Source organism: Suillus bovinus (genome assembly GCF_016758785.1).
Source record: "Suillus bovinus strain UH-Sbo-P2 chromosome Unknown EDB93scaffold_64, whole genome shotgun sequence".
NCBI classification, from domain to species: domain Eukaryota; kingdom Fungi; phylum Basidiomycota; class Agaricomycetes; order Boletales; family Suillaceae; genus Suillus; species Suillus bovinus.
Genome location: NW_024542120.1, coordinates 203518 through 225693, shown reverse-complemented (window position 1 = coordinate 225693; position 22176 = coordinate 203518). Strand labels below are relative to the sequence as shown.

The window sequence follows — 22176 nt, the reverse complement described above, 5'->3', positions numbered from 1 at the left end:
TTACCGTCCGGACGGTAACCTATGATCTGATGCACGATGCATCCCCTTTACCCTTTTTCCTTTTCTGATCTCTGACTCGGTGCGCAGTCGCACATGCAACTTATACTTAGATCCGCAGCTGCACGATCGTGCCCCTGCGCGTTTCACTTCTTATTTCGATCTTTGACTCACTTTCTTATCTAGCACGTTCTACCTAGACCGAACGTACCTTCCTGTTATGGTCTTACCCTTTACCGACTGCCTCTCCCGGTAGTACGAGTTATCATCCACTAATATGTCTCCTGTCCTCTATATAAACTCGCTACCATGTACCATATTCCCTAACTTGAATCTACTTGGTTCTTGACCTCCTACTCTTAACTGAGTGATCCTTTCTGCCTCGCCAGCAGTCTATATTCTATCTTCTTATCTGCTCATCACGGATAAGCCTATAGTCTCGACCTTTACTCATCGACTTCATCGACGAGCAAAGCCCCTGTTAACTAGTCGGACTTCTGTCCTTCTAATTAACGACGATCCTTACGATTAACCTTCGGGTGTCGTAAGCCTAGGCCAATATAGCTTATTGTCTCGCACCCACGTGACATAAGCTACCCGATTTGGACATAGGCGTCAAATCGTACTTGCCGAAGACCCGCCAAGTACGACCCCTAACCTTGGGCTAGCCCAAGGACGTCCTCGACCGTTGACAACACACGCTCTGTTTGAGCGTCGCCAACAGATACCATCCAAGTCGTAACAATTAATCAATTAATGAAACGGCATAACAAAAGCAGCTGTTATGTCATTTGAGATCCACAGTGGATTGACCAACACCAGTCCATTGAACAATGTGCTAAATAAGGAAGTCGATGACATAAACCACAACCAAAGGTCCACTAAGTCCACATCACACTTTGCTTAGGTTCAATCACTCCATCGCCATTCTTCATACACTTCACTCATCCTCTACACACATTATACCGACGTCTTCCAAACTCACTGCCATTACTGCTGCTGCCAACGCCGGCTTCCGAAACACAGGCGACAAGATCGAGCACCTGCTCGGTCAAGCCCTGCAGTTGGATGCTGGTGATCCCAACCACATCCCCATTGCAATGGAGATGGCAAGAACACTGGTGAGTTTTTTTTTCATGTTCACACTGCCATTTACTGACATTAACATAGAATCATGTGTTTGATACCTATACCATGCAGGCAACATCTGTCCCGCCCATGGTTCTCTCTGCGGCGGCAGAAATACACGCCAATTTGGACGTGTCCTGTTGCACTGTGGCAACAACGCCAGTCTGGACTAACATTCATCCAGATGATCCCCGCGCCAAGAACAGTCCTCTCTACCCACTCAGCATTCGGTATGGCGCACCGGCCCCTCCTACGCCAGCGCCTCCACCTGCACAACCCACCCCAGGGCCTTCAAAAGGCAAGGGTAAGGAGAAGGCTGTCCCTGAAGAGGATACCACTGATGACCATGGCTGCCAACTGGAGCGCAGCAAATGTCCTCGTCCCCGCGCCATGAGTGCAAGGAGCCAGAGCACTGCTCCAAAGGCTAAGCGCTAACAGGCCAAGTCCAAGTCCAAGTCCAAGGCCATAATCACTAGTGATGATGACATGGAATTGGACAATGCGGCAGCAGCGCCTCAACCAGCACCGGCACACAAGGTAAGTTAATCATTGCAATTTTTGATCCTTTCTCACCTCTCAACAGCACCTCAAAGGTGTCCTCAAGAAGAGACCCGAGTATGTGGAGATAGATGAGCTGGATGAAGAGCCCATGGTTGTTGGTCCGGCGCTAAAGATGGGCATGGCGTATGTTGATGTCCTAGTGAGTTTTTTCTTTTCATTATCATCTCAATCTGATGCATTACAGCACGCACCAAAGGTTACCGGCCAGACTGCCTCATCCTCTGGACTTGAGGAGTTTCAGAACGCCGACACTCCTCGCCGGTCTGGTCGCCTGGCTGTGGCCCCTGCGTTCGGCGGCAGTTCATTTGCCGCCAAGGCTACAATGCCAACCATGAGCCGCTGGCGGTATGCACCCGCTGCCACCGCACTAAATACAAGTGTGGTGGCAATGGATCAGCTCCTCCCACCAAAAGACCTGCCGCTAATCATGCCAGATCTAAGTCTCGCCGCAGGATTCCTGCGGCAAATGTAACAGGTGTTGCTGACAGTATGTTTTATTTTTCCCAGTCCTTAATCATACTGACGGTTCACAGATGAAGGCGCTGAAGGTGATGTCGCTGCCACCACCACCACCATCACTACCACCACCACCACTGCCACTGCCACTCCCGCCACTATTCCTGCCGCCACTCCCGCCGCCATTCCCGCCGCTACTCCTGCCATTGCTGCCACCACCACTGCAGCCATCCCTGCAACCACCGCCCCCATTGGTGCCATGCATGATCCTGTGCCAGACAGCCAGACTGTTCTGGCACTCAAGGAGGATCTGGCGGTGCTACAAGAAATGGTAGCCTCTTTGGTGGAAAGGGTAACTGCTGGTGAGCAGTTGCTTCAGGAGGCCAACCAGCGCCTTGCTGAGCAGGAGGCAAATGCGAAGCTGCTCGCCAACCAAGTCGCTGACCTGCAGCAGGAAGCCCTTCCTGTTCTCATGAGGACAGATTCAGCAGATGCACTGGCAGCCACCACCACCCAGCCAGAGGATGAGGCACCGGCTGCTTCTACTGTCCCACAAGATGATGAGACGCCCTCTGTCACCACTGCCCTGCAAGAGGATGGGGTGCCGCCAGACACTGGCGGTGTTGAAGAGTCTGCTTCTATTGCATCTACTGTACATGAATGATTTTTGATATAGACTTTTCCACTACATATAAATAAACTTTATAGTGTATGCATATATGAATTCAATGTACTGTACTGTTAGTATAACTTCTGCTTTTGTAGAGAACAATATAGAGGGTATTGATAGTGGCCTTGTACAGTCTTGGTCACCTTAAACACATCAATTGCCGCACTTAGACTGTGGTAATCATGCGCCGCCTGTGCGGCAAGTGGCGCAATAGCTGCCAAGTGTGCTATGAAGTATCTTATTCCTTTTAACATGCACAGGGAACAGTCTGCTTCACCTTTGACCTGTGGTCGGCCTTGTACAGTCTTGGTCACCTTACACATCAATTGCTGCACTTAGACTACGGTAATCATGCACCGCCTGTGCGGCAAGTGGTGCACAAACCTTTTGTCATGGCGGCAGTGAGGTTGAGTCAAATTTGTCGCAGGTAACTACTTTTTGGCCTGCATTATGACATCTGCAGTGCTTCCACGGCGAAATTAATTATAATGTATGCTGCCAATGTGTGCCGGCATGAGCGGCATGATTGGCGGACATACTTTGGTCACAGCAACTATTGAATTTGCATGACAGAATAAGATCACACTTGGCCCGCTACACAAAGTCAATAGTGCACACAGGATTTTTGACCTTGCACCATCTTGGGTCACCGCCCCAAGTCGTCTGTCGAGCCAGATGCTCTCAACTTGGCGGGCAATCTGCCACAGAAGCCTCGCCACCAATGCAGTTTACTGCCACAATGTCTACCGCCGCAATGTCTACTGCCGCAATCTCCACCGCTGCAATGTCTAATGATGTAGATGGTGCAAGGTCAAAAATCATGTGCATGCTATCAAGTGTGTAGTGGGCATTCCCTTGGCACCAGCAATGCGCCCTTGCACGGCGGCCCAAGTCGTCTGTCGAGCCAGACGCTCATCAACTTGGCGCAATCTGCACCAGTGTGAGCGGCATTATATTTGTTGCGGCATTGTTATTCTATGGTAATGATTAATGCCATCCATCATTGCCATTCACAACAATGCATGGACAAAATGTTGCCAGGGAACGGTGCGTCCGGCATGTGGGCGGCAAAATTAATTATAATGTATGCTAGCAATCTGTGCCGGTGTGAGCGGCATTGCATGTACAGAAGCTATATGCTATATTGACCAGGATTGGCGGCACTTTCTCATAAATACCAGGAGAATAACCTCACAAGCATATTTAGCAGCATCCCAGGATGCACTGCCCAATTCCAATATACTACAACTGGTGCATTCCTGATATCATTTATTGGCCGAACCTGTTTTCCAGGGATACAGCCACCGATGCTCACACAAAGTTGCTGGGATTCATTCCTGATATCCACCCCTGCAGCCCATATCCTTGTATATACTTGCCAGGGAGACAATGTCCTGTCCCAAACCATTTTCTGGCATCCATTTTCCGGCATCCATTTCCTGGCATGCAATTTCCGGCATCCACTCGCCGATCCAACCATGGGCCCACCCGATATTAAAGATACATTACTTTGGTGGGCCCACCCGTCACATGTACTCACCAATTTATATCAACCATGGGCCTACCCTTCATTACAGTCAACAATGAATCCTTACACCCATGGGCCCACCCCTGAAGATAGAAGTTAATCTACTATGGGCCCATGGTGGGTTGGCCCTACAAGTAGGGAGCATTGTCAACATGGGCTGTCCTATAGGATAGGGTGAAGTCACTGAAGGGGCTCTGGCCTTGCCAAATTCAAGGTGTTTGTTGAGTCGGAAGATGAGGAGGACTCAGTCACTCAGGTATGTCCTCTGGTTTATTGTTTCATTGTCTTACTCATTTTGTAGCCGATTTCGCGTGGAGTTCCAGAGGTCGTCCTCCCCTGGCTCTCCCCAGATGTTGCAAGGATGTCCGGATCACCTCGGTCACCCCAGAGCCCGAAGAAGAAACCCTTTGGGCCTGCTACAGTAAGTTGCACTTTTACATCCAGCACTCGGGTGAGTCCTTACAAGGTGCCAGGCAATTGCCAGCAAACGTCCGGAGGTCATCGAGCCCCCTCAGGCAACTCCTGAACCTCTGGTAGAGGTGCACCCCAGTCATCGACGCAGGTGATATACTCATTCCAGGACCCGTAAGTACACTATTGAGACTTGGTGTGTCTATAAACTGACAGATTGCACAGAACAACCCTTGCCAGGCTTGCCACAAGATGGAATGGCCCTGCGCAACTCGGTTTGACAAGAGGACCAGCGCCCCTGTGCATGTCCTGCGTCTACTGCACCACCAAGAAGATCAAGTGCATCTCCGTGAGTATGGGAACCCCGCTGAAATGTGTTCGAGGTCAATCCATCACCCGGACCACCAGGAGGACCAGATCCAGGACCCCTTCCAAAGCTCCCTCCAAAGCTCCGGCCACCTTGCAATCCACCGGCCCATCAATCTCAGGTCTCTTCCGTCACTCCTGGTCCATCTCGTGCCCAAACACCAAAGGTGCAAACACGTGGTCGCAGCAAGACTGTCACTGCTGCCAAGGAACCTACACCTGCACCAGCTCGTAAGTCACCTGAATTTTCTATGTCCATCTGACATAATGTTCCACCTGTAGCAGTCCCATCTTCGACTTCCGGAGTTCCTCATTCGGCACTCGATGTGCCAATGCTGGATTTGCATGCCATGGCAATGGCTGATTCGGGAGGGTGCAGCTTGAATTGCTGCTCTCGAGGAGCGTGTTGTTGAGCAGGATACTAAGATTGACACCCTGCAATGCCTTCATGAAGGCCTTCAACGCGAAATCATCCTCCAGCACCCAACATTTCCACTTCCGGATGCCCAAGGTGATGCAACATCATTTTTGCTTCATCAACCTGTCCCTCCGGCCATGTCAACCCCTGCATCCGCACTTCCTCCTCTCATTGACCTGTCTATGGAAGGGATGGAGCCCAACCCCCCCCCCCCCCAACCTCCAGGATGAGTCTGCCATCGATGGACTCATATTTGAGCTCAACCAAATTCATCCTGAGGTTTCACAGATGCCCAGCGAAATTGTGAAACCAGATGATCCAGGCAATCTTTTCCCAGAGTATGATTCAGTTGAAGAGATGGATGTTCAAGTGAAGGGTGAACCTTCTGGTGAGGATGTTGACATGACTACATAATTAAATAGTCATAGATGTATATGCAATGTTTTCAATCAATGTTACCTTTGTTATCAGTGACTTATCAATTCACCGAGTGCCGAGACCCGAGACCTGAGACCTGAGGCCTGAAACCTGCAACTTGAAACAAGTGGAAGACTAAATGTTGCAAAATTGTTGACATGAAAGTGTAACTCCCAGAATACCAAAATCCAAAACTCAATGGTTGAATCACTGAGTACTGAGTACCAAGTACCAAGTGCCGAGTGCCGAGTACCAAGTGCCGATGCCCGAAGCCTGAGGCTTGCAACAGAACACTAGACACAATACACCATATGGTATTTCTTACAAATTTCACGGAGGTCCCATCGCAAAACCACGAAACTTATCAGTGACTTATCGATTCACTGAGTGCCGAGACTTGAGACCCGAATGCCGAGTGCCGAGGCTTGAAGTCTGAAACATGAAATGAGTGGAAACCCACATTTCGCAAAATTATTAACATGGAAATATTAGATTGTCTTCAACAGTTTGCCGGAAGTCATTTTCCAATCCCCAAGCCCGAAACCCGGAAAACCCATAATGAGTTCTATGGGTTTTCTGGGTTTTGGGTTTTGGGCTCGGGGATCGGCAAAGGACTTCCAGCAAACTGTTGAAGACAATCTAATATTTCCATGTTAACAATTTTGCGAAATGTGGGTTTCCACTCATTTCGTGTTTCGGACTTCGAGCCTCGGCACTTGGTGAATCGATAAGTCACTGATAAGTTTTGTGGTTTTGCGATGGGACCTCCGTGAAATTTGTAAGAAATACCATATGGTGTATTGTGTCCAGTGTTGTGTTTCGAGCCTTGGGTTTCGGGCATCGGCACTTGGCACTCGACATTCGGGTCTCGACACTCAGTGAATTGATAAGTCACTGATAAGTTTCATGGTTTTGCAATGGGACCCCTGTGAAATTTGTAAGAAATACTATATGGTTTATTGTGTCCAGTGTTGTGTTTCGAGCCTTGGGTTTCGGGCATCAGCACTCAGCACTCGGTACTTGGTACTCAGTGATTCAACCATTGAGTTTTGGATTTTGGTGTTCTGGGAGTAACACTTTCATGTCAACAATTTTGCAACATTTAGTCTTCCACTTGTTTCAAGTTGCAGGTTTCAGGCCTCGGGTCTCAGCACTTGGCACTCAGGTCTCGGGTCTCGGGTCTCGGCAATCGGTGAATCGATAAGTCAATGCTGAATTCCAGGGTTTTAGGATCGGCACGCATCCTGCGAGTATCTAGTGTCCAGTCTGGAGCTTCCAGTCATCGGGCATCTGGAATTCGAGACAGTGATTTCTTGTTGAAAAATGGATGTTGTACCATGGGATTCAATGTTTGGGCATTGGGACTTGGCGATCCATGCATGTCAGACAAGTGCTTTATATATCTATATAGTAAACCAATACCTTGGCCTATACGTCTACACAATATCTCCCTACCTCGGCCCACCAGTCTATATCATAAATAATTTCCTGCACTCTCGGCCCACTCGTCGATATAATAAATGTTTTACTGCTCGCTCAGCCCACCCATCTATATAATAAATATTCCACCGCTTTCTCGGCCCACCCGTCTACAAAATTATTCCTGTACATCGGCCCACCTGGCTATACAATGTACCTTTACATTGGCCCACCCGTCTACAAAATAATTCCTATACATCGGCCCACCCGTCTATACAATGTACCTTTACATCAGCCCACCCATCTATATAATAATGATTGCCTCTCATCTCCCTTCAGCCTAGCTGTCTATAATATACATGTCCATCCTACTGTACATATTCCCCAGATGGGCCCACCCATCTCCATCGGTAAAAATATTCATCCTGGCCCATCCGACATCATCGAGCATATATATAACATTGGCATAGATGGGCCCACCCATCTCCATCGGAAATAATATTCCCCCCGGCCCATCCATCAACATCAGGGATATACATCACATTGGCCCATAGTCCGCTGGCCTGTCTTATACGGGATATTATGTAGGTCGGGTGACCCGTATAATACAGAATTTGTTACTCAAGGGGCTCCATGAACATGACGAGGGGAGATTTTTGAGATCTGTTATTGCGGTGGCAATCAACGACCTACCAGCGGCTCGCAAACTCTCAGGATGTGCAGGCCCCACTGCAAATCAGATGTGTGGACTTTTCTGGCTGAACAAGTCAGACATTGCAAACTTTGACTACAACAAATAAAAATGATGTATGTGCGAGGAACACAGGGCAGCCACAGAAGAATGGAAAAATGCAGAAACAAAGTCGGAACACACCAAAATCTTTAGATGACATGGAGTGAGGTGGTCTGAGCTTCTACAACTGCCTTACTGGGATCCAGTGCGGTTCGTTGTTGTTGACGGCATGCATAACCTCTTCCTCAGGGTGGTGCAACACCATTTCAGAAATTTGATCACTATAGACAGACAGGCAAGCAAGGCGATCAGGAAGCCAGATATAAGACCTGTCAATCCAAAGGAATTAGACAAGGGCAAAAAAGTCATGGAGTCGAACCGCACCGCCTCCGCCATGACCCGCTTAAGACTGCCTGTGCTACAAGCTCTTGTCCAAGAGGCAGGGATAACATTGTCAAGCAATGGTTGTGACACTAAAAAGAAGATGATCAAAGCGCTGTTGGTGTGCTTTTATATTTAATTGCCAGAAATCTAATTGACAATAAGTAGGCTGAACCCACCTACAGTATCTCAATAAACAATGATGATCGGATGGAAGTGGATAACAAAGCATTTGTCATGGAGGAACTGGTGAAGGAATATGTGGTCGAAGTACAGGGCCACGGGCCTAGCTGCTGAAGCCCTGACAGACCAGGAGATTAATGCAATTCAAGCAGAACTAAGTGGCATCATGCAACCTTCATGGCACTGCAGACCGCCAAAGAATCTGGGGGATGTAGAGCACGGTAAGCTCAAGGCAGAACAATGGCAGACAGCAATTGAATTTGACTTACCAGTAACACTCTTGAAACTTTGGGGGACGAAGTATGGTGATGGAGAGGAATGGAGCCAAAATTAGCTCACATTACTATGCTGCTAGCGATGGCAATACGATGGGGAACATCACATGTAACATCCCCACATCACACTCAGCAATATCAAAAATACATGAAGGCCTATCTGGAGTGCATTTGAGATGTCTTTCCAGGCCATTCCTTCCGTCCTAATCACCACGCATGTGTCCACCTGCATGAGTTCCTTCTAAGATACGGACCCATGCACAGCTAGTGGATGTTCCCCTTTGAGAGAATAATTGGTAGCCTGCAGAAGGCCAATACTAACCACAAGATTGGTGAGCATAGAATGGAAATTCAGGGAAGCATATTGAATAGGACTCTGCAGGGGAGTTAGAAAGAACTATGCTAGAGATGTTCTGCACTGCTGCAAGTGTGAAGGCAATGCTTCAAGAGCCTGGAGCACCTGATGTTATCAACAAAGCACTTGAAATCCTACAGTGATGCTGCCCTCCTTTCGCAGAAGGATTTTGTACAGACATCAGCATCCTGCGCACAGCTATGCAATCAATCCCATATGTCTCGCACAATGACACCAATGTCATCAAAGCTCCTGTTTCTGATGTCCTTTGACACACCTTGGATAAGGAAGGGACTCACTTCAATAGGAACAACCACATCACAGAGTATAAATGGCTGGATATAGGGGGGTTGCAATATTCCAGTTGCAACTATTCCGCTCCAGATAGTTGTGTGTTCTTTCAGAATACATCAAAAAAATGTATGCCTGGTGTCATTAAACACATATTCTCTGTAGGGCAAGATCACGATTGGGTCTACTTCATCACAATCCGAGGTTACTTACCAGTGCCTGTGAGATACAAGGACCCCTTTCTACCTTACAGCGACTTTGGCGCACAAATTTGGAAGCTCACTCATAGTAGTCAACTGGATATTGTTCTGGTGTGCACAAGTAAACTTTGTCACGCTGTGTTGATGCCTTGGGGAACATCTGAATTGGTACTAAAGCCAATGGACCGCATGAGTATGATTGGCTGATTCATGGGCTTTTCCGTACTAACTTACCTCGTAGGACTTTGGTAATGCATCATCTGAGGCTGATCATGCCTTGCTTGAGATAGGAGTAATGGAGATGGAATCCTTGAGAACTCCAGGGAATTAGCATCTGTGGCACAGATGTACTGCAAAGGTTGAGCATCAATGACATTGTATTTCAGGACTTGCGCGACACTCCACTTACTTCAAACGGCCCTTATGCACTGCTTTTGACGAGCAGAGGATACATTAACACCGACAATGCCAGTGTACAATAATGTCATTTAGAACATAGTCCATATTGCTTGAGTAACTTAGTCAGGCTGGTGGGATGAGTTGTTAGTTCATTGCAGTGACTACCTTGTACTCACATGTACACAATTTTAGCTGTTACTCTTGTGTTATTGAGCAAAATGAATGACTGCTATGCAAAATTAATGACTACGGACAAGTCTTGTTGTTTTCATGCAATAAGTACTAAGACAATAGTAACAATAACGACTACACCAACTGAACAACTAAATTAAATCAAATGATGATGGTGAAAAGGGAGACATTTAGGACAAGGTTTGGGCTTAAGTAGTGAGTGGAAGGATTAGACTCCACTGGATATTGCTGAAGCAGCTGAGCGGTTCTGACTCTGAGCGTTTGAGTGGCTGCCGGATAATTCGGTCAGAGTTTCAACTGACTTGGAATTCACTACTTAGGGTCCTGAAGCTCTTGTTCGACTTTCTTTCTTTCCCCTATTATATATATGCAACATCATACTGTTATGTAACTTGAACTGCAGTAGACTATAGACTTCCCACTACGGTAGTGGGTTTTATCGTGTCATCGTCAAAAAAATGGGATTTGACCAACTTTTGGCAGAGAAATGCATTAATCCGGCCCTAAACATATATTGTAGCAGTTATAGTCTCCCAGTGTATCACAAAATACTGCCCAAGTCTTGAAGGAGACTTAGGTCTACCTCACACATGCACACTGTTGAGCTGTCGAGTAAGTTATTCCGTTCGGTCATGGTGTTATAATAGCTCATGTCAAATCGTCATGCAGACTGACATTTGATGATTGCTCCTGGCCTCATAAAGTATCTGCGAGTGCCTCAGGCATCACATCCCTTGCCCCTATTGCTCTCATCTACCCGCCTGGATCTAGATTTAGGGTTCAGCTGCACAAAAATTAATGAATTAGACTCTCGGTGCATTTTTTTATTCTACCTGTCTTATTGTGATCTTGTTCTAATGAGCAGCTCCATTGATGTGCGTACAAGGCGAGTTGCAATGATGATCTGGCTTACCTATTCTTCCTTATACTTTCTCAGGAACTTCTATGCAGTTTACCCAATGAGAGTCCTATTGTTGCTGGAGGCGCTGGGCCGTTTAATTTCGACCAATCGTTTAGATGCTTCTGGTTAAACTGGCAAAGAGACACACCTGGATTTTGGTTGCATCCACTGAATCTTGGCAATATATCAATGTCAGTAGTACTGATCCTTCGAAGTGGGACCAGCTGAAGGTAAACATCCTTCCGGTTTTAGTGAACGTTCTCGTGCTAAACCCACATCCATTAGATTGTGTCCAATCATCAAGTATTTGACACAGCAGAATCATTCATGGATGTGTTTCATAATGGTATTCTCGAGCACATTCCTTGCAAGACCTTTCTTGGAGTACACGAGAACGTATTGGTGCCTTGTGCAACCTTGACAACCTTCCAGGGCCTTGTTCCATATTTTTTGCAGGGCTGTGATTTAAGATTGATTATTGCAATATGTCAGTTGGATGGGGTGGGGACTTTACCTGAGTTTTGATTGCAACATGGGACTAAACTTGTGGGATATACGCTTCTGAGACAAGTGGATCATCTATGAGGTATTTGTTCATTGTCTACTGGATCTTAGCTACCTGACTAATATTTAAACTAGCTCAAGCCTCAAGAGGTATTTGCACAATACAGTAAGTTTTTGAATAGCAATCAAAGAGAATTCAAGTGACCTTTGTAACACAGCTGGAAACAATCCCTATAAGTCGAGCACTGTGCTTCTAGATTCGTACTTTGGCATGGGGCAATTGGTTTGTGACCTGCTTCCAGGATATGATTGCCTGAATGAGGTGATTTACCTCCCAGTTACAACTTTTTCTGCGACAGGGATGATGACCAGGCAGCGGGCAATATGTATCTTTGAGCAGGCTAGTGGATGTCCTATATCAAGACATCTTGGCTTTGAGTGAAATGAATTTGGTGCAGTCAAGGGTTACCAGCTGGTCATTAAGAGTATTGCCACCGTTGGAAAGTAAGTGGTCTTACAATAAAGCTTCTCTGGAATGTATGCACTCATCATATTGCATTTAGCTATGATTACTGTGAGTAATGTGATCAGCTTCCGTCTTCCAACTTCCAAGATTCGGCTATTGTCTAAACTTTTTTTAGTGGTAAGTGCTTGTCGCTCGGTTAGTGATCGTATACTTACATGCGAGACCCTCTCTTAAGTTTGAATATATTTTTCACATCGATGGAACTATCAAGGTTTGTGTATCAGCATCCGGATACCTTTTATCAGGATTCTGGGATGATGAGCAAAGAGCTTATGGGAACAAAATCTGGAACACCACTTGTATGCTGTCTCCCAGTACTTTCGATGTAGATATATATTGCTGATGTAAATAACCAGATGGAAGCCTCCATGATCATGTCATCAACTTCAAGGTTTTTAGTGGGGAATTCCTAGAGGATACACAATCCATCCAGGATACTCTCCCGTTTATAATGTGCACAATACATTACATTGAATGTGCAACCTTTCAGGGGCTCCTGTTGCAAAATATTACTCAACAGGATCTGGTGACTTGGATTAATGTCAGGACTCACCACCTAGTGAGTTCACCTTCTAGTATTTTGATGCAGAACTAAACTGCTCGGTAACAGCCTGCATCAGAGGATGTTCCGAATACAAGGAAGCCAGTGACTGTATCACTGCACTACTGAAATCTCGCCTCCCCGGACCTCCTGCCATCATTCTCGCTCTCTTGCTGAAGCCACTCAAGGAGTCTGGTTTCCCATGCTCCAGCTTTGTACTAAGACGCTATTGATATACTGGTACCCAATACTAGTTTAGTGCAGCTCTATTTAAATTTTTTCAATTTTTGAAAATACAACACCCTCCTCCCCTCTGTAGATGGTATTCCAGAACAAAAAATCACAAATTGGTCTGTAAATCATAAGGCAAGTAAGCAATGGATATCTATATCACTCCGTTCTCTTTGTCCCCGGCTCTTCCTTCCTAAATGTTCTCTAACCCCAACAGGTGCTCGATCTCATTTAATTCCTCCCATAGCTGAATCACTGCCTCGCACCTATCCTCCACCATCAATACAAGGAGGCATTTGTTACGGCACAACATCTGGATGGGTGGGTGAATGGGGTGTGGCACCTGCGGATGAGCTTGCGTGAATTCCATATTGTCCTCTGTGATCTCCTGTGCATAGTCCCATAACGCCTAGATATATCAGAATTTGCTAATGCAGATGAGCAACAGTGGACTTACTATCATGGATTGTGTTACTGCAAAGGTCTCGGCATGCTCGAGGTCTTCAGCCTGCTCCTCTACCCTAGCCTGTGCCTCTGCCCCACCCTACGCCTCAGCTCCACCTTGCGCCTCAGCCCCAGCCTGCTCTTCCACCTCCCCAACCTCCCCATGGAAAAACTAATGCTGTATCGTTAGTTTACTCACTTACACTGCGGTAGAACTTACATTATTGTCTTGATTAATGACAACTTCCTGCAGAAACACATCAGTTCTTGCATCTGACCAGTCCACTGACGACTTACATTTTCGTGTGCCTCAGCCATAATTGTGGTAAGATTGTTGTGAGATTGTTGCGGTAAGATGAACAAGTTTGATTATGCTGAGATTGTTGTGGTAAGATAAACATGTTTGATTATGCTGACTCTGAAGTCAGCAAGATGCTTTCAACGAATGAATCTGAAGTCACTTTGTGACACGCAGTGTCACACTCATCGTCGGGCATCACGTCCCTCGCCCCTCCTCAGTCTAATGTCAGATTTTCGTATAGGTATCACAGCATGCACAACTATGTAAACTGTTGAATACTTGTACTGTACTGTGGCCATTGAACCACGAACTGGGGAGCGGTCCCCCTGTTAATTTGAGTGAACCTCTCATAGGGGTACTCAGAGGGCCACTCATACATATATTTGACATATCTACAAATCATAAATAAATTTATCACATAGACAGATAATGAGAATTTTTAAAATTTGTTTTCAGGCCTATTGGTTAGGCAGACCTTAAGTTTGACATGTGACTTAATCCTCCATATGGCCTTGGAAATGTCACATGAAATATGTATGAACAATTGTATCATTGGAGGTTTTTCAATATTTGTAACTAAATTTGGGAAATGAAGTTAATATGCAGATTACAAAACAAATTCTCCCTATTTTCGCCAAACTTACTCTGCATTTGATCAATAGAATTTGATCCTTATACACTTTTGTAATTTTATCCAGAAACTGTTCATCATCCGCACAATAGCTAAATAGGTTGAAATATGCACGATTTTTCTTGAGATATGTATTACATCTTTTTACAGAACTTTTCCGGCTGTGTCTCAGGTGTGAGCAAGAGGTGTGCAAATTTGCAATATAGGATATACACCTCTTGCAACTTCGGAAGCCCCCCCCCACCCCTCTGTCACAGTGACAGTAACATCAATATATCCATATATGGTGACCGTTCGATCATTTTCATCCAGACACACAAGACAAAAACAATATTAATGTTAATGATTGATTGCAAGGGAACGGCGCGAGTACACGACAATGAGAACTACTGTAGCTTCCGGTGCACACTGTAGAGTATGTATGAACTAATAGAGAGCATTTGTTCTGAAGCAATAGAGGCATAATGAGCAATATGAGAAAGTAGTGATACAAAATGAATGCGAATGAAGAGAACATCAAGCAAGTGAGGCGGTACTAGTAGGCTGCTGAAGTAAAGCACAAACAATGCGAGTACATTTTGCAGGCTTGTAGGAAAATGTCCAGATGAATCAGAATTATTAATGCTATGAGACGTGTAATCTGATTCGTGTTGTGAAATTTCGTGTGAGTTGTTACTGATGCTGGGAGCTGAAGTGTCGTAAATTAATGGGAACCGGCCTGCATGCGATGGACGAGTGTTAGAATACATAATGAATAAAAGTGTGTCTTTGCAAATGAGAGTTTGTGGGCCAACAGGACAGAGAGGGCATAAGAGTTGTAATAAGATGCGCATTATTGATATCAGACACGACTTGATATTGAAGTCACATGCTCTCACACATGACATCCAAAATACTGGATTTTAGTAAGCAGCGCCCTTTAACACGCATTTTTCATTAATTTAACTATCAAGATGTGTTCTACGCTAGCAAAAACTCCCTCCTCTTGGTCTTCAGTGAACGATTCTACTAACTTCTGATGCCGCTATCGAGGAACTCAGAATGGTCTGCTGGCAACTTCAAGCGGCTGTGTATTAAGGTTTAAAAGCTTATCTAATGGTGGGCTGTATGTTTGGCATTTCCCTTTTGCACGCCTCTTGGAGAACATCCCTGAAACCACCCCTCCGGTGCATAAAAGTCCGGGGTGCACTGCGGCAAGAACTGCAGCAAAGCTGGTAGCTAACAGATGGCACGTCGGACATTAAAAACACCCTCGACATTCAACTACAGCACCAATACCCGATACCTCCAGCTCACTTCAATGCTTCCTAACTAACAATATATTCTTTATCAACTATTTACATGACAATACCATGTTGCTTCAATCACACTGCCCACCATATCCAAAGCCCTAGTAGCTAGCCATGAGTGATTACTAGCGACCCACCCTCTCCTTTGATACCGCCCTGCTTGAACTTTACTGGTAGAGGTAGCCCACACCCACTGGGGCTCTGGACAGTAACTATTGGGGAGCGGTAGCTGAGACTCATATGAGGTCCATACGAAAATAATAAGGAGTGATAAGATTAACATGTACTATTAGACGTACCTAGGGTGTTTTGAAAGTCTGCTACCTGGCTGTTTCTTGCCGCCGGACTACGGATATATCTGCCATAGCGCTGTACTTTGCGCCGGACAGGTTTTAGCTGGAGGTTGTGTTCTAAGTAAGTACGAGGCACAAGCACATGCTTAGAATGAGGTCTATGCCTAACGCGAACAAGCAAGGCACGCATTCTCTCTTTTCCTCACTCTCACCGCTCGTCAAAATTTCTGCTGGTGCTGCTCGAGTCCTGTTGCACAACTAGCAGCTTGCTCAATCAAAGATTGTTTTAAAACAAATTCTTAAGTCTACCTACAATGAATCGTCTTTTATCTGACCCGCATATGGATGAGTGTCCAGACTTTATGTTAGCTTTTTATCAAACAAGTTGCATGCCGCTTGTAGCATTAAATAACACTGAAGAACAAGCCGCTGAACTATTGCAAGCAGTTTGGGTAGCTACTAGTGTTGTGGGCAGAACTGACGAGTTCTGCCAACCGGTTTGGCAGAACTGGTTGTGCCTGGCAGATGGCAGAACTCCGTGAAAAAGTGCTGGCAGAACTTGGCGGAACTCAGGGTTGGTAGAGCACTAGTCCATAATAATCTGTACAATATGTGTACCTTAAAAAAAAGTGAAACGAGTCACATATGCCTCTTGGCTGATCCTTCGTCCCAAAATATGGTCCATGCTGGTGGCCGCCCAGTGCCATCCCTAATCAACGACAACTTTGAGCGTCTCGACAAAGTTGCAAACAGTTCTGGCCGTTACTTCTGGAAATGCAAGCACTGTGGTAATCTCGACAATTCCCCTGGCGCCAAAATCCAAGGTTGCGACAATAGTCTGCCTAACCATATCATCCGCCACTGCAAGGATGCTGCTCCTGAGCTTCGCCGAAAAGCCCGGACATTTATTATGAACAAGACAGGTGACGATGGTGGTCAAGTTATCTCACCAGCTGCTTCGTCTAGTTCTGGTGGTGTGATCAAGAAGCGGAAGAAGATTTCGACATTGGATGGATATGTAGACTACCCACTTAGACCATATCAGCCGACGAAATCGCTGAAGCATTTGATGCTCTCGAAGTACAGGAGAACCTAGAAGAAGTTGTGAGTATTGACGACACAGAAGTTCTTGAAGGGAGGGCCTTTGATTTTGTCGAATTGGAGAGGGTTGACCGAGGGTTAGTACCACAGGCTGCTGTAGATGAGGTGAATGTTGTGGACCATGATGGTGAGGATGATGGATGGGACGAGGCGTCGTTGATGTCTTCAGTAGGACTGTCATTGATGTTGTAGATACAAAATTTTCACCGCTAGAGTTATGCCAACCGGCAGAACTGGTTGTTCTGCCGGTTCTGCCGGCACTACTATTCTCAAGTAGTTCTGCCCACCACACTAGTAGCTACCAATGCAGCACAGCGTGTTCAGTGGCAGGATCAAGTGGCTGCAGACCACGTTGAAGCCGCAGACAAACAATGTTTACTCGACGAAGACCACGATCAAAAAATTCAGGCTCAACACCTCGCAGACGACGCATTTGATGAAGAAGAAAAGAAAAAGAACAGACTCAAACATATTCCCATTCCTAAACGTCCTCGTCCTTCTCGTACCACTGAAAACATTCTTGTATCGGATTTCGCACTTCGGAAGCTCGAAAAAGGGCATTATGTAGAAATTTACAACTGGACGAACAAGGGTATAGCAGATGCGCGTTTGATCTATCGTGCTATGGATGACGAGGGGATGGTGCCCCACAAAACAGCAGATGGCTCTACCACTTGGATAGCGGCCAACGCGATGCAGCCTTCAACAACGGTGGTACCCGATAGCAACTTAGATGCTCTCGAGTTCGCACAAGCCATTCCTCGTCTTGTCGCTTCGTTAACCGAACGAGGTTGGGGACATGATAGAGTACATATGCTAGCGGGATTTTGGGGAGCACTCATGTTGCACCACTACTGGAGTTCAGACAACCCTCTGGATAAGCGTGCTCTGTTGATGTATCAAGAGGAACAAAGATGTGCCTGGCATCAAGCTATTCCCCTGCCAGGGGGTGCTTGGGACATTTCCATACTCGATGATGCTGAGATTACTCGCACTTTGGACCGTCTCTATCATGAAGACAGAAGGCGCAAGGATCGTGACTTTGACTACCAGGTTAGCCTAATCCTTACAATATCAAATTTCACTTCACTGACTTTGTATCGCTCCTTTCTTTACATGTGTTCAACCTTGTCTCATCTGCGTTTGCCCCATGTGTTTGTGTTTGTGTTTGTGTTTGCATTTGCGTTTGCCTTGCGTTTCTGGTGTTTGTGTTCACCTTGCGATTATTGTGTTTGCGTTTGCGTCTTTGCGTCCGCGACTGGCCTACATCTGCGTTGTTTTGTTTCAGCGTTCACAAGGTTCGAGGATGAGTGACAACACCTTTACCCTGGGCCAACGTTCAAAGCGTTCAGGTTGCTCTCCGGGACCTTCTAGGTCGCAGCACAATCCAGATCGTAGGCACTCAGCATCACCTGGATGGTCTACATGACCTCAGTCCTCTCGAGATCCTCCTGCTGCCAGTCGTCGCACGGGTTTTCAGGACGGCGTACATGGACAGCTCTCCCCCGCTGTGTGCGCCATTTGTCTGGGGAGTCACACGCACAGCTTCATTGAATGCACAGCCGAGCGTCTCTGGAACAAATCCCACCCTGCGCTCGCCAACAGAGTCAACAAACAGCTGTTACTACGTTCCAACAACCAGCCACTCTGTCTCGACTGGCAGAGAACCCGTGGATGCAGCAATCGCTCCCACAACGAGCGACACATCTGCACTGGTTGCCTTTCCACCATGCACGGATCTCAAAACTGTTCTCGAGCACAGAAAGTCGCATCCGATCATGCCTTATGATCCTTCCTCCTGGGAACGTTTACTTCGCCTTCACAATGTCCTTGACCGCTACCCAGATATCCCGCTTGGACTGCGTACAGGTTTTAACCTGCACCTTCCTTCGCTGCATTTCACTCAAACACCACCTAATAGTAGTTCAGTTCTCCAGTATCATGACGCTTTCTCAGCAATCCTGTCTCGCAAGCTACACACCGGTCGGTACATTGGTCCTTTCACTCGTCTTCAGCTTTTGGACGCCTTGGGACCCTTCCAATCCTCCCCCATATCAATCATTCCCAAAGCTGGCAAAGCTGGAAAATATTGTGTTATTCAAAACTTCTCTTTTCCTAATATTCCGTCCCAGGCTCATCCAATACCATCCATTAATTCCACGGTGGACTCAGATGATTTCCCATGCACATGGGGGACATTTGACACCGTCTGTACAATCATCCGCTGTTACGACTTGGATGGTATCTGTTGGCGACGCTCAAACAGAGCGTGTGTCGTCAACGGTCGAGGACGTCCTTGGGCTAGCCCAAGGTTAGGGGTCTTACTTGGCGAGGCTTCGGCAAGTAAGATTTGACGCCTATGTCCAAATCGGGTAGCTTATGTCAAGCGGGTGCGAGACGATAAGCTATATCGGCCTAGGCTTATGACACCCAAAGGTTAATTGTAAGATCGTCGTTAATTAGAAGGACAGAAGTCTGACTAGTTAACAGGGGCTTTGCTCGTCGACGAAGTCGATGAGTAAAGATCGAGACTATAGGCTTATCCGCGAAGAGCAGATAAGAAGATAGAATATAGACTGCTGGCGAGGCAGAAAGGATCACTCTGGTGAGAGTAGGAGGTCAAGAACCAAGTAGATTCAAGTTAGGGAATATAGTACATGGTAGCGAGTTTATATAGAGGACAGGAGAAGTATTAGTGGGTGATAACTCGTACTACCAAGAGAAGCAATCGGTAAAGGGCATAACCATAAAAGGAAAGCACGTTCGTGTTGAGACACGGGCGAGGCAGAACGTGCTGGATAAGAAAGTGAGTCAAAGGTCAAAATAAGAAGTGAAACACGCAGGGGCACAATCGTGCAGCTGCGGAGCTATCTATAAGTTGCATGTGCGACTGCGCACTGAGTCAGAGATCAAGAAAGGGAAGAGGGCAAAGGGGATGCGTCGTGCATCATATCATAGGTTACCGTCCAGACGGTAAGGGCAAGGGGACTGTCCACAGGATTAGTCAGGTGGTGGAACGGAGCATGGGTATGCTTCGTCAGCAAAAGGATCCGGCCAGATGTACTGGCTCTGCTGAAGCGACAGGTAGAGAGCGAAGGGGAATGCGAGGATGACAAGGATGACCAGGGTAAGGTCGGGGTAAGGGTATGATGCAAGGGCCGATACGAAGATGATTAGGAGAAAAATGGTAGGGGCCCAAGCGTCTAGATGTTCTTGTAACATCCGTGGTCTCCCACCGGGCTCTCAAGGTGCCACACAAGACGTGGCTGAAGCTTATCGTACTGTTCCGTTGCACTCTTCACAGTGGCCTGCAACAGTCATTTGTTTATCGGAAGACACCTTCTGCATTGACACCTGTACTGCCTTTGGCATGGGACCATCAGCTGGGGCTTATGGTCACGTTGCTGATGCTGGAGCTGACTTATTGCGAGCACAGGGTCTGGGACTGCTCGTCAAATGGATTGATGATCATTTGTTTTTCCGCATCCGCAAAGAGCATCTTGTTGCTTACAATCATCAGCGCTTGTTGGTTCATGCTCGTTTGGCTCAAACAGGCCAGCTTCAGAATGGTGGTCGCTTATGGTACAAAGGTGAAGAATTCAACGACGGTTCGTTTGATGAGTTCGCTGAAAACTGTGGTTTCCTGCTTCGTGACTGGTCTCAATCTTCAGTGCGCGCATGTGAAGGAGATCGCACATTTGCTTATGCCTTCTGCGACATTGATCGCATGTCATCCGATCTCGATATCCCTTGGGAACTGACAAAAGACACTCAATTCAGCTTTCAGGTTGTGTACATCGGTTTACTGTGGTGCCTTGTATCGCTCACTGTGGCACTTGCGGAAGGAAAAAAGAAGAAGTACTCTGACGCAATTACAGCTTGGTCATCAGCCACTACCCATGTCCTCCTCGACGTTCAGAAGCTGCATGGGAAGCTTCTTCACGCCTGTCTCGTCCTTCCCGCTGGACGAGCCTATCTCACCTCACTCGAAAGTATGCTTGGCGTCTGTAGTGCAAGTCCATTCATGCCACATCACTCAGTCCGTCATCTCGACAAAGACCTTAAATGGTGGTCTCAACAACTCTCTTTACCCTTTGTCGGTCGGTCAATCCCACAACCCGTCAAACTCGTCAATGCTCGAGCCTTCTCGGATGCCAGCTCCACCGTCGGCATTGGAATTGTTGTCGATGGGCATTGACGTGCCTGGTACCTACAGCCAGGTTGGCGGACACTGGATGGGGAGCGGGACATTGGATGGGCAGAGGCCGTTGGCTTCAAACTGCTTGTCCATGCCATCCTGTGAGCCTATCGGGGAAGTTCAGAGTCTCACTTCTGGATCCATTGCGACAACAAGGGCATTGTTGATGGTTGGCACAACGGCAGGAGTCGCAACAGGGCCACTAACCTCGTTTTCAGGCGAGTCCAACGTCTCCTTGACTCCCAAGGCACTTTCTCCTCCTTCCATCTCTGCTATGTTCCCAGCCATGACAACCCAGCAGATGGGCCTTCCAGAGGCATTTTCCCCCCGAAGCATTTGTTGCTCCCACCCATCCCGCTCCCCGGTGATCTCGACAGATTCGTCATCTCTGCTGTCTAACCCAAGAATCTCACACATGGACGCAGTTGCAAGCCATTTGCAGGCTTGGTTGACAGGAGAAAAAGAAGTACGAGTTGAGGAAGATGGAACACTCTCGTCCGCGAGGTCACGAGGTATCGGCATACCACGTTTTGCTAACCCCCCTACTCTATGGTCGACTGCAATGGCAGGTCCACCACGTCCATATGCTCTCACTTTGACACCTTTAGCTTCGCCTTTGCGTCCACATTGCCTAGCACGTGATCACTTGCGCTTATGGGTACCTGCGATCAAGCGTGCAGGCATTGATCGCACTGGAGTACCAGTTCCACTCTCCGAGGCCGACCTAGACAGAATCCTCATGGTCATCTCGCATTCTCATGCACCCAGCACACGTGAAACTTATGGATCGGGCCTCTTAGCATACCACATATTTTGTGACACTCGGCGCATCTCTG

The 22176-nt window shown here is 46.9% G+C and overlaps 5 protein-coding genes across 5 annotated transcripts; 4 read left to right on the top strand and 1 right to left on the bottom strand.

The window, feature by feature from the left end:
• Window positions 1-781: 781 nt before the first annotated feature.
• Window positions 782-1560, top strand: EDB93DRAFT_1253843 (uncharacterized protein; the record flags this gene model as incomplete). The annotated part of the gene is made up of 3 exons (XM_041453529.1): window positions 782-873; window positions 905-1118; window positions 1168-1560. 3 exons carry the CDS (start codon window positions 782-784, stop codon window positions 1558-1560), a joined length of 699 nt encoding a protein of 232 aa, XP_041304233.1.
• A 2851-nt stretch (window positions 1561-4411) lies between these two features.
• EDB93DRAFT_1253841 (uncharacterized protein) lies at window positions 4412-5949 on the top strand (the record flags this gene model as incomplete). The annotated part of the gene is made up of 8 exons (XM_041453528.1): window positions 4412-4461; window positions 4530-4596; window positions 4642-4761; window positions 4814-4902; window positions 4977-5100; window positions 5135-5348; window positions 5403-5490; window positions 5544-5949. 8 exons carry the CDS (start codon window positions 4412-4414, stop codon window positions 5947-5949), a joined length of 1158 nt encoding a protein of 385 aa, XP_041304232.1.
• A 2384-nt stretch (window positions 5950-8333) lies between these two features.
• EDB93DRAFT_1106765 (uncharacterized protein) lies at window positions 8334-9002 on the top strand (the record flags this gene model as incomplete). Its single annotated transcript, XM_041447657.1, has 4 exons — window positions 8334-8606; window positions 8654-8734; window positions 8757-8889; window positions 8941-9002. The coding sequence occupies 4 exons, from the start codon at window positions 8334-8336 to the stop codon at window positions 9000-9002; spliced, it is 549 nt and encodes a 182-aa protein (XP_041304231.1).
• Window positions 9003-10970: 1968 nt separating this feature from the next.
• EDB93DRAFT_1302755 (uncharacterized protein) lies at window positions 10971-12981 on the top strand (the record flags this gene model as incomplete). Its single annotated transcript, XM_041454706.1, has 11 exons — window positions 10971-10992; window positions 11085-11158; window positions 11398-11511; window positions 11567-11677; window positions 11921-11951; window positions 12004-12068; window positions 12249-12289; window positions 12377-12428; window positions 12523-12610; window positions 12668-12870; window positions 12922-12981. The coding sequence occupies 11 exons, from the start codon at window positions 10971-10973 to the stop codon at window positions 12979-12981; spliced, it is 861 nt and encodes a 286-aa protein (XP_041304230.1).
• Window positions 12982-13276: 295 nt separating this feature from the next.
• On the bottom strand, window positions 13277-13845 carry EDB93DRAFT_1253839 (uncharacterized protein; the record flags this gene model as incomplete). The annotated part of the gene is made up of 5 exons (XM_041453527.1): window positions 13277-13492; window positions 13541-13627; window positions 13676-13699; window positions 13748-13774; window positions 13825-13845. The coding sequence occupies 5 exons, from the start codon at window positions 13843-13845 to the stop codon at window positions 13277-13279; spliced, it is 375 nt and encodes a 124-aa protein (XP_041304229.1).
• Between the last annotated feature and the right edge of the window lie 8331 nt (window positions 13846-22176).